General features: G+C 39.4%; 1 protein-coding gene across 3 annotated transcripts; it reads left to right on the plus strand.

The window, feature by feature from the left end:
* Positions 1–2,654: 2,654 nt before the first annotated feature.
* ccn1l2 (cellular communication network factor 1, like 2) lies at positions 2,655–14,387 on the plus strand. 3 transcript variants are annotated; one of them, XR_015497078.1, is made up of 7 exons: positions 2,690–2,974; positions 7,215–7,428; positions 7,859–9,159; positions 9,521–9,918; positions 9,994–10,891; positions 11,213–11,743; positions 12,347–14,387. XR_015497078.1 is itself a non-coding variant. In NM_001080987.2 (5 exons), the coding sequence occupies exons 1-5, from the start codon at positions 2,894–2,896 to the stop codon at positions 11,516–11,518; spliced, it is 1,122 nt and encodes a 373-aa protein (NP_001074456.2). In that variant the 5' UTR covers positions 2,655–2,893; the 3' UTR covers positions 11,519–14,387. The 3 variants fall into 3 exon arrangements, 1 of the variants encoding a protein (NP_001074456.2); XR_015497077.1 differs by lacking the exon at positions 9,521–9,918 and having other exon boundaries at positions 7,859–8,179; positions 10,692–10,891; NM_001080987.2 differs by lacking the exon at positions 9,521–9,918 and having other exon boundaries at positions 2,655–2,974; positions 7,859–8,179; positions 10,692–10,891; positions 11,213–14,387.
* Positions 14,388–16,025: the final 1,638 nt, after the last annotated feature.

Below are 16,025 nucleotides of genomic sequence, written 5' to 3' on the forward strand. Positions count from 1 at the left end.
CCAGCTTCCTGAACGCAGGAAACAGTGAGAGGAAGTGAGCGAGTGCAGCAGGAAGTGTGAGAACGGTAGAAAGTGTTTGCGTAACATGTGAGAGCTGAGTTGTTTATGGGGATTTTCCAGGATTTCCCACCCGAGCGGAAAGCGTCTGGAGTTCCCTTCTCAATTGTTCCACCGTGATTATGACACTGTTATTCAACGCACTGCTTTCTGAACTCATAACAAAAGCCCAATTAAAGCGGCGCGGTCAGGTGAACACCCATAGCTGACCGTGTGTTCAGTGTGTCTGCGGTTGCGTTTCATTTCACGGTGGTTTGTAATGCACACTATTGAGAGCGACAGTCTCGTTTAGCAGATCTGCATCCACACCCTCGTCCTCACGTCTCCAGAAACGCAGACACAGTGGGAGAAATAAGGATTGAACATGTTTTTTTTTTTTTTCCTGGGAATAATATTTCTAAAGGAGCTGCTGACATGGAACTGAAGCATATTTTGGTAAAAACCCAAACAATAAAACAAAACTGAATTAGTTTCTGTAATGACACAAGGAGAAAGTGCTGACCTACTGAAATGTGTTTAATACTTTATATTAAAGGGCCATGAAACGCCCTCGTTTCAGCAGGGTGTTTTCACACCTCTACTTTGGAAAAAGTCAGAAAAGTGGGCGTGTCCAGCTCTGTTCAGGGGGGAGTGTCGGAGGAACTAAAGTGGGATGGTGTGGGAGTGCCTATTTGGGCGCGCTGACTTTCAGAGTCAAAACACACACACAGCGGACAATGTGACTGTGTTTACATGGACATGTGTAGTCGAATTATTTGCCAAATTATTAAATGGTGGACTTTAACTGCAGTGTGGCTCTTTCATTCAGGGAATTCATTCATGTCCCTCGCGACAAACAAAATATTTGATTCGAGGAACTGCTCTAAGCGTGTATTTTTCATGCAATGTTTGATACCGCACGGCGAATGAGAGAAAAAAACCCTCCGCATTTCCTGGAAACTTAGATGCACACGGCAGGTAGCGTCAGAAAGCCGCGTGTGTTATTCTGGTCACAAAATGTGGTGAAAATCCTTCACGAGGTTAAAGTTTGGTTGTTTTGCTAACATGTTTACACTCAGAGCAATAGTTAACTTAGTTCGATACGAACAAACTGAATAAACAAAGAGCACTGCTCGCTCACTTACCAAATCTGTAGAGACAGGACAATCACCAGCAACTAGAGCCGCGTCTTTATTAAGAGGAGACTACAAGCGAATCCGGATTTCAGCGTTTGCAGATGAGAACAGCTCTCAGGTAAATAATAATCCTCCTTAGACACGTAAGTTATTGTTGTCGAGCGTCGCGTACACTGTTAATCCACACGTGACTCCAGCTGAGCTCTCACAGAGAGAAAATGAAAACAAAACTTCACTATAAAAGCAACACAAAAAGCAAAGTTTTCTGTGCGTTACTGCCACCTCTGGTTGGCGATGACGCTAACCGAAACTTGCTAGATGGACAGATGACTGAGGGAGAGGAGTTATTTCTGAAGCAGGATTCCTCGTGACCATACCTCGAGAAGTACATGTTAACATGCAATAACTTAATTTCTGATGCTGTGCTCAGAAATACTTGTATATATACATGCAGTATAATGCTTATTCCAAAACATTACTATAAATGACCAGGGCCGGCGCGTCCATAGAGGCGACCTAGGCGGCAGAATACAGAGGGCGGCGTCCCCGACACTATCCTCACCTCTCCCGCCCCCAGTTATATCCGCGTCTAGGGCGGCAGAATAGGGAGGGTGGTGTCCCTCGACACAACCCCCCACCCCCGGTTTCACTTTAGGGTTGAGGGCGGCATAACCGTCCTTTGCCTAGAGCGGCAGTTCAGCTTGCTCCGGCCCTGTAAATGACTAGAGTATTTTAAATGTGTAACACCTGGTTTTATTGGATTTTTCTTTGTTTTAGCTGTTATACTATAATTTGTTTCTGTTTAGTAAAGCATACTATTTACAGTAAATAACTGAACTATTGTGCCTCATTTGTTTCATTGGCAGTTTTAGGATGTTTGACTTGGATTTAAGTTGCTTCATTTTAAAAATGTTAAATTTAAAATAGCTTAGATGTAGCTTAGCTACTTTTGCCATGTAGCTTTTAGCTTAGCTTGCTACATTTCCCAGAGGGTAGCTTTTAGTGTAGTTAAGCTACATTTTAAGTAGAGTAGCTAATCGCTTAGCTCACTACATTTGTCAAGTAGCTTGCCCAACACTGTTCACTAGGTTAATTAGGGTAATTAGGCAAGTCATTGTATAACAGTGGTTTGCTCTGGAGACAATCCAACACTAATATTGCTGAAGGGGGCTAATATTGACATTAAAATGGCTTTAAAACTATTAAAAACTGCTTTTATTCTAGCTGAAATAAAACAAATCAGACTTTTTCCAGAAGAACAAATATTAGAGGAAATACTGTGAAAAATTCCTGAATCTGTTCAACATCATTCGGGAAATATTTGATGAAGAAATTAAAAAAATCACAGGAGGGCGAATAATTCTGACTTCAGCTGTGCACAAACAATAGAAGACCAGCTGCTCTCTCTCTCTCTCTCTCTCTCTCTCTCTCTCTCTCTCTCTCTCTCTCTCTCTCTCTCTCTCTCTCTCTCTCTCTCTCAGTCTCTATAAGGTGAGCTGCTCCGCCGTAAATGCTCTGTAACACTGACTAGCCCAGTGCTCAGGCTTTGGGTCTTGCTGTAATTCTAGTCTAGTATCTATAGTCTGACTGATGCACTTTGCAGATGCACTAGCTTTAAACCTGAAAGACACGCTCTGAAATCTTTGGAGTGATTTAGAAAGTGGATAAACCTGCTTGTTTTGCATTGGGGACTTACTTTAAATCTTGGTCAACGCTTGGAAATGCATTCTGGAAGAAATCAGAGGACGCGGACACACACTTGGGTTGTTTTGTTGTTCGTGGTTTGCTCTGCTGACGGAGAGGTGAGGAGATTTCACACACTACTGCACACTTCACAGTGTTTTCTGGTGAAGATCATATTTGGTAATCAATAATTGTGGATTCAATCATTCATAATACTGATTCATTTTATGTGTTTGTGCATTGAATATTTGCTTTTTATTTGATTTCAGCTTAAGTCATTTTAAATAAACTCATAACGTGCAAAAATGTTCATTAAAAGCCGTTAATGTAAATTGCATGTGGTTGTACTTATTTTTAATCTATTAAAAAGTCTAAATAAAAAGCCTAAAAGGAAATATACTCTAAATATATTAACTACATTAATCTATCTATCTATCTATCTATCTATCTATCTATCTATCTATCTATCTATCTATATATATATATATATATATATATATATATATATATATATATATATATATATATTAACTTGTTTATTTTTTATATAATTTAAAAAAAGTTTTAAAAATATATTTATTAAGCAAACAAATGATGCATTAAATCATCATCGAAGGTGAGATTTAAGACATTTATAATTATAATGTTTTCATGTGGGTTTTAATTTAATTAAATAAATTTATTTTTTTAAGTCTAATAATTCTACAAATCATGAAAAAACTCAAATCATGGTTTCTATCAAAAACTATAAAAGTAATAAAAATATTATAAAGTGAATTGTTAAATTGTATGTAATTAAATTAATATATTTTTTAAAAAGTCTAAATAAAATAGCTGAAAGAAAATATACTCTAAATATATTAAATACATTATATTATAATAGCTAAATACATTATATATTTTTTAACTTGTGTGTGATTACATTTATATTTTATTAAAAGGTCTAAATAAGAAGGCTGAAAAAAATATTCTTTAAATATATTAAATACATTATATTAAATTAACTTAAATTATATATATATATATATATATATATATATATATATATATATATATATATATATATATATATATATATATATATAAACATTATAAAGCAAATTGGTAAATTGTACGTGATTACATTTATATATTTGTAAAAAGTCTAAATAAACGGCTGAAAGAAAATATCCTCTAAATATATTAAATACATTAAATTATATTAGCTAAACATATTATATATATTTTAACTTGTTTGTTTTTATATACATTTTAATGTTTTTATTAAGCAAATGATGCATTAAATCATCCTCAAGAGTGAGATTAAAGACATTCATTATAATAATTTATTTTCATGTGTTTTTTTATGTCAAATTAATTGTTATTTAAGTCTAATCATTCTACAAACCATGAAAAAAATCATGGTTTCCATCAAACATATTGTAAAGTAATAAAAGTATTAAAAAACAATCATAATATTAAGCTGATTTCTGAAGGATCATTTGATCCTGAAGACTGGAATAATGACGCTGAAATTTCAGCTTTTCATTACAGGAATAAATTAAATTTTATTATGCATTCAATTAGAAAACAGTTATTTTAAATTGTAATAATATTTCACAATTTTTATTGCATTAATAATCAAATAAATGCAGCCTTTGTACCAGATATCATTAAAAAAAACTATTATTTAATTTTTTCATTCTGACTTTTATTTTAAACTTATTCATTCTTTCATTCATTTTCTTTTCGGCTTAGTCCCTTTATTAATCAGGGGTCGCCACAGCGGGATGAACCGCCAATTTATCCAGCATATGTTTTATGCAGCGGATGCCCTTCCAGCTGCAACCCAGTACTGGGAATATTTCAAATTCATCTTTTTAATTTGACTGTCATATTTAATCCTGACCATCTGACTACAGTTGCATTAAAAAGTGCTTTGTAGTGAGATCAGAAATAGCTCCCAATGGTAACAGTGGCGCAGTTTATCTTACGCTGTTTATTTATGCTCTAATTCTACAGTCACTCTTCAAACACAGACACCTAAGTGAGCGTATTATATAAACACAGTCTAACCCACACACACAGGCTGTGAAAAACCAGCTCTACTGTGATGAAACGAGCTGTTTCCATCCACATATATTTATGCGCAGTTTGGACTACCACATAAAAAAATGCTTGATGGAAGCAGTAAGATTAGGATAGAGATACAATTTTATATGATAAGAAAGAATTTGTACAAACGATGATGGAAACACGTGTTTACCAAATGAACTCCAGTATGCGCATGAAAGAGTCATGTGGTTTTGTTTGAACAGATGATATAAATGTGTGTGATGGGACGTCATTAATGCACCGACCAGCGTTTCCAGCACATTCTAAAGCATCTGAAATGTTGTTCTGCTCATTTCTATTTCTTCTCATTTTCATCACAGTGCTTCAGTATTATTCTTCTTTTATTATTATTACCTCCAGAATTGTCTTGAGCATCTGTCTGCGCTCCCAAAGAGCGTCTCACGCCTCCAAAAGCCACCGCATTCGCCGCGTTCATTGCATTTCATCTTCTGAGGCACAACTCGTTTATTAGAGAACAAAAAAACAGCACATTGGCTTCTCCGATCTGATATTTGCACTAGTTTATCAGGAATTGATTATTTTTATCTCTTTTGTTTCTCATTAGATGGAAACGCTGCTTTATTCACTAAAGCTTTATGCCAAATTCCAGTTTTGCGCATAAATCTAATGCTGGTGATTCACAGGGCAACGTTTTGAGCATTGTTGCTTCGCTACTTTTCTATTAAGAATGGACAACAATATTGTATCTGTAACCCATTTCCCAAATTGGTTACCCTGTGTTGCCCATTTATGGCATCATTTCCCAAAGCTGCCCAGTAACACTGCTCAAAAAGCTGTCATGTGTATCATTAGAATAATCTGCATCTTTATATGGAAACACAGCTAGTGAAAGCTCTGAGCGTGTGTTTCAACTTAAAGGGCTCAATTTTAACGACCTAGACGCAAAGTCTAAAGCTCGTAGCGCAAGAGCATTAATTTCGTGTCCGAATCCACTTTTGCTATTTTAAAGACAGAAAAAGACTGACTGCTTCACTAGCGAGACAACAGTTAAACAGAGCATCTGCATCGCGAGGATAAAGAAGGAGCCTCCTCCATTCAGCCTCTTTACTTTACTTTTTACTCCTTTACTTTGGTGAAGTAAGGAAACTGTGGAAACTCACATCACTGAAGACATCCATTAACCGATATATTTAATTTCGTTTGTTAAGTGAAAAGATAAGGGTGGGGGTGGAAGGGTCGATGGAACGAAATTGAAGAAGGTTGGGGAGTCACGGACGAAATTGAAGAAGGTTGGGGAGTCACAGACGAAAGTGAAGAGGGTTGGGGAGTCGCGGAATAAAGTGAAGAGGGATGGTGAGTCACAGACGAAAGTAAAGAGTGTTGGCGAGTTGCAGACTAAAGTGAAGAGGGTTGGGGAGTCACGAAGAAAGGGAAGAGGGTTGGGGAGTCACGAAGAAAGGGAAGAGGGTTGGGGAGTCACGAAGAAAGGGAAGAGGGTTGGGGAGTCATGGAAAAAAGGGAAGCGGGTTGGGGAGTCACGAAGAAAGGGAAGAGGGTTGGGGAGTAATGGAAGAAAGGGAAGAGGGTTGGGGGGTCACGAAGAAAGGGAAGAGGGTTGGGGGGTCACGAAGAAAGGGAAGAGGGTTGGGGAGTCACGGAAAAAAGGGAAGAGGGTTGGGTAGTCACGGAAGAAAGAGAAGAGGGTTGGGGAGTCACGAAGAAAGGGAAGAGGGTTGGGGAGTCATGGAAGAAAGGGAAGAGGGTTGGGGAGTCACGAAGAAAGGGAAGAGGGTTGGGGAGTCACGAAGAAAGGGAAGAGGGTTGGGGAGTCACGAAAGAAAGGGAAGAGGGTTGGGGAGTCACGGAAGAAAGGGAAGAGGGTTGGGGAGTAATGGAAGAAAGGGAAGAGGGATGGGGAGTCACGGAAGAAAGGGAAGAGGGTTGGGGAGTCACGGAAGAAAGGGAAAAGCTGGGCAGGGTGGGGGTGTGTGTATGGAGGGGGATCGGTAAAATGAGGTGCACAAAATGAGCAGGCACAAATTAAGCCCAGGATGTAAGCATAATAGTATTCAGCTTAAAGTGACATTTAAAGGCTTAACTAGGGTAATTAGGGTAAAATTAGGGTAATTAGGCAACTCATTGTATAACAGTGTTTTTTTTGTTGAGTTAATTAAAAAATATATATTGCTTAATAATTTTGATTTAAACTGTAAATCTAATTTGCGTCTTTATCTAGAAGTACAGCTAGTAAAAGCTCTGTGTGTGTGTGTGTGTGTGTGTGTGTGTGTGTGTGTGTGTGTTCAGGTGTCTCGTGGCTGTCCAGGCCCCTGCTCCTGCCCTCCGTCTCCTCCATCCTGCCCACGGGGTGTCAGCAGGGTGTGGGACAACTGCGGCTGCTGTAAAGTCTGCGCTCAACAGTTCAACCAGGACTGTGGCTCCGACCTGCCCTGCGACCACATCAAGGGCCTGCACTGCCACCTGGGGGCCGGAGGAGACCCTCAACGCGGACTCTGCAGAGGTCAGCATAATTACCTAACGTTAAGCAAACACTTTTGCTCCTACGTGAAAACCAAACTAAGCAGATTGATTTTGTTCGCTCGCATTGCTAGTTTTGTGGTGAACAATTCATCAATGCTTGTCGTTAAGAGAAGAAAAAATTGTTTGCCCTTGTGATCTTTAATTGAAATCTGAAATGTTTCCTGTTTATGTTCAGTTAAACTCTCAGATTAGGTTGTGTCTGGTATTGAGCGTGGCTAACATCAGGGTTGCCACCTGCCCTTAAAATACTGCTTTTATTCTAGCCGAAATAAAACAAACAAGACTTTCTTCAGAAGAAAAAATATCATAGGAACTACTGTGAAAAATTTCTGAATCTGTTCAACATCATTTGAGAAATATTTGAAAAATAATGTGTGTGTGTGTGTCTGTGTCCTGTGTGTGTGTGTCAGCGGAGGCTCATGGTCGTCCGTGTGAGTTTTCTGGTCGTGTGTATCAACATGGTGAGGACTTCCAGACGGGCTGCGAGCACCAGTGCAGCTGTATTGATGGTGTGGTGGGCTGTGTGCCACTGTGCCCGCTCCTCGTCCCGCTGCCCGGCTCACACTGCACCAATCCTCGGCTGGAGACGCCGACTGGGCACTGCTGCCAGCGCTGGGTGTGTGACAGCGACAACAGCATCAGAGAGGAGGAGCCGCTGCCTAAACACACACCGCAGTACAACCACATCAGCAAACTCCTGCAGGAGCACCGCAGCAGACCCGCAGCTCAGGGTAACACAACAACACTCACACTGCTGTCAGAAATCACTCAGATATCACACTGGTTTAGTCTGACGTCACAGTTTCTGGTCATGAGCAGGTTTAGCATGGTTTAAGCTGGTCATGAGCTGGTTTTAGCTGGTTCTAGCTAGTCTTGAGTTGGTTTAAGCTGGTTCCTGCTTGTTTAAGATGGTTCTTACTGGTTCTTGCTGGTCATGAAATGGTTTAAACTGATTCTTTCTGGTCATAAGATGGTTCTTGCTGGTCCTGAGCTGGTCTTAGCTGGTTGTTGCTGGTCATGAGTTGGTTTAAGCTGGTTCCTGCTTGTTTAAGATGGTTCTTACTGGTTCTTGCTGGTCATGAAATGGTTTAAACTGGTTCTTTCTGGTCATAAGATGGTTCTTGGTGGTCATGAGATGGTTTAAGCTGGTTCTTGCTGGTTTAAGATGATTCTTACTGGTCTTAACAGGTTTGAGCTAGTTCTTACTGATCATAAGATGGTTAAATACAGTTTTGCTGGTCATGAGCAGACTTAAGCTGTTTTTTGCTGGTCATAAGATGGTTCTTGCTGGTCATGAGTTGGTTTAAGCTGGTTCTTGTTGGTTTAAGATGGTTCTTACTGGTTCTTGCTGGTCATGAGATGGTTCTTGCTGGTCATGAGCAGGTTAAAGCTGGTCCTTGCTGGTTTAAAATGATTCTTACTGGTCAATAGCTGGTTTAAGCTGGTTCTTACTGATCATAAGATGGTTTAACACAGTTTTTGCTGGTCATGAGCAGGGTTAAGCTGGTTCTTGTGGGTTTAAGAAGGTTCTAACTGGTTCTTGCAAGTCATGAGATGGTTATTGCTGGTCATGAGCTGGTTTAAACTGGTTCTTTCTAGTCATGAGATGGTTTTTGCTGGTCAAGAGCAGGTTTAAGCTGGTTCTTGCTGTTCATGGGTTTGTTTAAGCTGTTTTTTGTTGGTTTAAGATGGCTCTTACTGGTTCTTGCTGGTCATGAGATGGTTCTTGCTGGTCATGAGCAGGTTAAAGCTGGTTCTTGCTGGTTTAAAATGATTCTTACTGCTCAATAGCTGGTTTAAGCTGGTTCTTACTGATCATAAGATGGTTTAATACAGTTTTTGATGGTCATGAGCAGGGTTAAGCTGGTTCTTGTGGGTTTAAGAAGGTTCTAACTGGTTCTTGCAAGTCATGAGATGGTTATTGCTGGTCATGAGCTGGTTTAAACTGGTTCTTTCTAGTCATGAGATGGTTTTTGCTGGTCAAGAGCAGGTTTAAGCTGGTTCTTGCTGGTCATGGGTTTGTTTAAGATGTTTTTTGTTGATTTAAGATGGCTCTTACTGGTTCTTGCTAGTCATGAGCTGGTTTAAACTGGTTTTTTCTGGTCATGAGATGTTTTCGCTGGTCATGAGCTGTTTTAACTTGTTCTTGTTGGTCATGAGTTTGTTTCAGCTGGTTCTTGCTGGTCATGAGATGGTTTAAGCTGGTTCTTGCTGGTTTAAGATGATTCTTACTGGTCTTAACAGGTTTGAGCTAGTTCTTACTGATCATAAGATGGTTAAATACAGTTTTGCTGGTCATGAGCAAGCTTAAGCTGTTTTTTGCTGTTCTTGAGTTGGTTTAAGCTGGTTCTTGTTGGTTTAAGATGGTTCTTACTGGTTCTTGCTGGTCATGAGAAGGTTTTTGCTGGCCATGAGCTGGTTTAAGATGGTTCTTACTGATCTTGAGATGCCTCTTGCTGGCCATGAGCTGGTTCTTGCTAGTCATGATTTAAACTGGTTCTTGCTGGTCATAAGCTGATTTAAGATGGCTCTTGCAAGTAATGAGTTTGTTTAAGCTGGTTCTTGCTGGTCATAAGCTGGTTCTTACTGTTCATGAGCCGGTTTAAGCTGGTTCTTGCTGGTTATAGGATGATTTTTGCTGGTCATAAATTGATTTAGGCTGGTTCTTGCTGGTCATAAGATGGTTAAAGATTTTTTTTGCTTATCATGGGCATGTTTAAGTTGGTTCTTTCTGGTCATTAGTTGGTTTAAGTTAGTTCTTCCTAGTCATGAGCTACTTTCAGCTGGTTCTTGTTTGTTATTGTTGGTCATAATCTGGTTTAAGATAGTACTTTTCTGGTCATGAGCTAGTTTAACTGGTCTTAAGCTGGTTCTTTGCTGGTCAAATGCTGGTTCTTTGCTGGTCATGTAGCAAGAAAAAAGTGATCTAAGCGGGTATTCAGATTGAGTTTTATTTTAATCAAATTAAACAAGAGGCTTGGACCCGAAAATAGTATTGCATTCATCACAAGTGGATAGTAGAATCACTACACAGTTAAAAATGGCTATTAATTAACAGGTCCCTGTAGTTTGTGATTCCTGGATGCTTCAAAGACTTGAATGAATGTTTTCCGTACTTTTATGCTTTTGAATAGCATTGTGTGTCCTAGAAACGTACTAGCTGTGCACTAGCAACCTTAATGAAACCCTTTATCAACCTAGACTATCTGAGCAGCCACATACTGTATGTTTCCTCGTATTCAGAGTGGTCGTCAGCGCCGGTGTCCGAGATTCCCTTCCCTTCTCCCGGATGTTTCTCCCAGACCACAGACTGGTCTGAATGCTCTGCTTCCTGCGGGTTTGGTGTGTCCAGTCGAGTGACCAACAGTAACGCTCAGTGCAGGTTAATCAGAGAGACTCGCCTCTGCCAGATCACACCGTGTGACGCCACTCCACATCTGAAGGTGAACATTAATACAGCATTCACTCCGTCATGTTGGCTTTTCATTCATGTTCAGACTGACACAAAATATTACTTAGAAATAATCTTTGTTGTATTTTAAAACGTTACTAGTAATTAGATTACACGAGCTGGATTCACCGGTTCACGAGGACACCTGCTGGTTACAAAAGGGAATTAAAGAGAAACTATTAAACTAAAAATGAGCAGATCCTCATTATTGTTTAGTGGTGTGTACACAAATAGTTTATGTTATATTTATAGTCGTCCTCCTTGGTGTGAACACTCCTTTAACATATTCTTGTTGCTTCATTTTGTCATTTAGAAAGGAAAGAAGTGTCGACGTACAACAAGACCTCGTAAGCCGGAGCTGATCACGTTTGCAGGCTGCTCCACGGTTCGCCGGTACCGTCCTCGGTCCTGCGGCTCATGTGTGGACGACCGATGCTGTCAGCCGCGCTCGACCCGCACAGTGCGCATGCGTTTCCGCTGTCCGGATGGAGAAAACATCACGAGAAGCGTCATGTGGATCCAGACCTGCAGATGCAGTAAGAGTTTCTGCAGAGCTAAGAGAGGACGATCTTCGCCTGCTGTCAGCCTGCACAACGACATACACACCTTCACACACTGAAAACCCTGCTAAACAATCTGCTTATCTAGCCAAAGCTGGTTGGCTGGTTTAATTTGGTTAACCAGTCTGGTTTTAGAGTGGTTTTGGCCATTTTCAGATTGGTTTAAGCCATTTCCAGCCTGCTCTCAGCGTACTAACAGTAATAGTTTACTGTAGTAAATAGTAAAGCATACTATCTCTTACAGTTTATCAGCTACAGTATTCTGTAGCAATTCTTAACAATGAGTCATGTAATGTAATGTAATGTGTATTTATATAGCGCATTTATTGTGTATGGTCATACACCCAAAGCGCTTCACAATCATGAGGGGGGTCTCTCCACACCACCACCAGTGTGCAGCATCCACTTGGATGATGCGACGGCAGCCACAGGACAACGGCGCCAGTGCGCTCACCACACACCAGCTATTGGTTGAGTGGAGAGACATGCAGTGATCGAGCCAATTCGGTGGAAGGGGATGATTGGGAGGCCATGATCGTAAGGGCCAATAGAGGGACTTTGGCCAGGACACCGGGGTTACACCCCTGCTCTTTCACGAGAAGTGCCATGGGATTTTTAATGACCACAGAGAGTCAGGACCTTGGTTTAACGTCTCATCCGAAAGACGGCGCCCACTGACAGTATAGTGTCCTCTTCACTTTTACTGAGGCATTAGGACTCACACAGACCACAGGTTGAGCGCCCCCTACTGGCCTCACTAACACCACTTCCAATAGCAACCTAGTGTTCCCTAGTGGTCTCCCATCCAGGTACTGACCAGGCTCAGCCCTGCTTAGCTTCAGTGAATAACCGGTCTTGGGCTGCAGGGTGATATGGCTGTGGCGCAGAGTCATAAATACTATAATACATGCATTATAATACAGTTTATTATTATGGTTCAAAAACACTATAGCTCCAGCGGGCGTATTGATGCCGTTTTGACATTAGGTAGTTTACATGCATTCAAATAATTACTGTATTTTGTAATTGAAGCTTTCAGATGAATAGTCTTATGTTAAAAATATTGATATTTGATGGTCATAAGGCCATTAATGTGTGGGTGTCAAATGGACGTCAAGGTTTTGATATCTAATTGATTTGCAAACCATTTATGTCCGGGTTAAACTGCTGGGAGATGACCAGACTGGAAATGGCTGAATCCAGCTTGGAAATGGCAAAAATCCCTGTAAAACCTGACTGGTCAACCAGCTAAAATCAACCATGATAAACCAGCCAACCACCTTAGGTTAGTTTAAGCTGTTTTATTCAGTAACAAGCTGCAACCTACCACTTGAGTAGGTACTACATTTGCATTTAAATTTACTACAGGGCTATTAGAAAAGTCTGTTCTATATAGTATGAGTGTGAGTAGAATGAATACTCTAGTCATTTATAGAAAATACTAGTGGATGTCAAGGTTTTGCATTTTTGACATGTTATTGACATGCTTTTTGATGTTGTTTTGACACCCACTTGTCCACTGGGGTAGTAACCATAAATTGCTATAGTATTTTTCAAGTGTGAGAGCCCACTTGCAGCTGTTCTTTTAAACAGACCCCAGATTTCAGTGTTCTGTGTCGCTCTTTTAGACTTATATGTATAGTTCTGCACTTTATTTGTTTTTCTTCTGCTTTGACTTTTGCAAATATGTTTAATTTAAAATGTAAATATTCCAAAGTAACATTATAGTTGCATTTCCGTGCATTTTTGCATAGACCTATGCGCAGTTTTTGGATTTTAACAGGAAAAATATAACTTAAAATGTTTATTATTTTGTTTTGTGCAGATGATTTGATTGGATAACTGTACTAACAAATACCAATCTTACTATCTTATTCTGAAATGCCTCCACTGTTAAATGGAAAAAGTTCCTAAATTGATTTTTGCATTGATGTACTTTCAGAGAACTATATTTATTATGAAGAACATTTTAACAATATAAAGACACGTTTTACTCCATTAGGATGCCTTTGTGGAATGTAAAGATTCTCTGTTGAAGCATTGATGCCATAAAGAAACTTTAATTTTAGGAGTCTAACATCAAAATAATTAGGTTAAAGGAGTTTAGAACTGACTAAAAAAAGTGTATTCAAACATGAGACATCTGAAAACGAGAGTATATTGATATTGGACATCGACTGCCCCTCAGTGGAACAGCTAATTCATTAGTGAGTCAATTAGAGCTACAGCAGTTTCCCCCGTTCAGAAGCATACTGTTTTAATTATTGACAGTTTTGGTCTCTTAATCATTTTTTCTTTGATTTTCCAGTGTGCCACAAGTTCAGTTTGTACTCTGAATTAAATCAAACGTGACATTTTGACTCCATTTTATGAGATTTATCTGATAATGTGTTCATCTTTCCATCTTTCTGCCTATATTTATTCTGTTTCATTGTACAGCATTGAAGTGTTTTATATTTAGAGGCGTATGATCAGATTAATGACATCCTGACGCTGGAAGGAAATGAAAATGCACTAGTTTTGAGGTTGTTGTGGATAAAATTAAACGAGTTGCCTGATTAAGGGAGAAAATTAAGACTTTTTAATATGTTTATTCTTTTATAATAATATATGCTCTATCCATTCTTTTATACAGCAGAGTTTTACTCATATATTGAGATGTATAGATGTGTTATTTTCAGTTTTTTGTGTGTAAGAGGTCATGATGGAGATATGTTTCAGTGCATGACTGTAGGTTTGTCTTTTGTAAAGTGTACAGGCTTCACTGTCGGTGGAGTGACTCTTTTGAGACTGCTTCATTTTTCGGGGCAATTCTAGACTCTCGCTTGTATACGAGTGAACGATTATTTGTATTGCAAAGATGTTGAATATCAATGATTATATGCTGGTCAGATTGTGTCACAAATAAACAAAACATCTTCAAGAAAACTGCTTGTTCCATGACTGATTCTGTCAACACCACGTGCTTCTTAAAGGACAGCGATATGCTGTGTCCCAATATAGCTACAACAGATCGTTATGTTAATTAGCTATATCCCCTGTCAATGATTTTACACATCACCCACATTTCCTTCATATTTAATTACCTTATTATAGATTCAGCTGTGTGTTAATAGCTATTCGTGAGGCTTTCATGCAGAGAAATCTCCTCAGGTCTTTAGGAAAATTTTGTATTCAGATGTTAATGTTCAAACACGTCTTTAAATAAGTTCACATTGTTGTGGCAGATGAAATATAACACGGAAAACGTGACTGTAATATTTTCGAGCTGGCTGGATATTAATTAATAGTCATTCAAACAACTTTACCGAAGCCTCTCTACTTGACGGTTGGTCTCGCGCGCGTCCGCCATGTTTGTAGTTTATTTACACCTTTTACCAGAGTTTTGTAGTTCTAATCAATTTCACGTCCAACGCCCAATGTATTTTAGCTAAAATTAGCAGGCGCTTTTACGCTTCGATTTTTTTGGGACATACTGACGGATATGCGAATTGGGACGCAGCAAGTTTTGTTTGTTTTGGCTTTTGGTGCATTTAGCAAGTTTAAGAACTGCTGCCCGTAGTATTGGGCTTTTGTGATCTAATTAAATGGCAGCAATGCTTTCCCTGCTGTTTTTTGGGAAATATGCTGAAGAGAAGCAGCACTTTACAAACACAGAATCAAGCAACATTTTCAATGCTTTTATTCACATTTAATTGATTTGTTTGCCAATATTTCATAGATTGCATAGAGAAAAGAATGATTGCATTTACTGATGAAAGATATAATGGACAGTGGGCTCTAATAAAAGTTAGTCGTTTAACCTAAAACCTCAAAATTAAAGTTAAAAATGTTATTGTTCAAGTTTGTGCAACTTCAAAAGAAACTTCAATTAAAGACTGACAATTTGTACAATTATTTTGTGATGTTATATTCAGTCATGTTTTTGGGAGCAGTAAAGCATGTACCTCTTTGTAATGTTGCCGGTCCTTTTCACAGCCAAGTGATGAAGTGTTTCAGGTTTCATTTTGTCCCATTCTTCCTGCAAACAAGTCTTAAGGTGACCAACAGTACAGGGTCTTTCTTGTCGCTTCAAATTGTGCCACACATTCTCTATTGGAGACAGGTCGGGACTGCAGGTAGGCCAGTCAAGTACCTGTATTCTCTTTGCAGCCTGGACTTTGTAATGTGTGCAGAATGTGGTCCATTGTCATATTGTGCTCCAAAATCTCTGTACTTTTCAGCATTAATGGTGCATCAAAGAAGTGCAAATTACTTTTGCCAAGGGCGCTGACACAACCTCATACCATGACAGACCCTGGTTTTTGGACTTGTTGCTGGTAACAGTCTGGATGATCATTTTATTTTTTGGTCCGGAGCACACAGCGTCCATTTCCCCCAAATTAATGTATTGCAAGTGAAATTCTGCCTGTTCAATGCCACCCAACCTGCTCCGAGCTGGAATCGAACCGGCGACTTTCCGCATGGGAGTCAGTTGCTCTACCAAGGAGGCTAAAGACCATGGCCTCTAACGTCTGTCAGTAGAGCACCTTTAGAGGTCAGAGGAGTGAGGTTTACCTGCACAGC

This window comes from Danio rerio, chromosome 8 (genome assembly GCF_052040795.2).
Source record: "Danio rerio strain M-AB ecotype USA chromosome 8, GRCz13ab, whole genome shotgun sequence".
Classification (NCBI taxonomy): domain Eukaryota; kingdom Metazoa; phylum Chordata; class Actinopteri; order Cypriniformes; family Danionidae; genus Danio; species Danio rerio.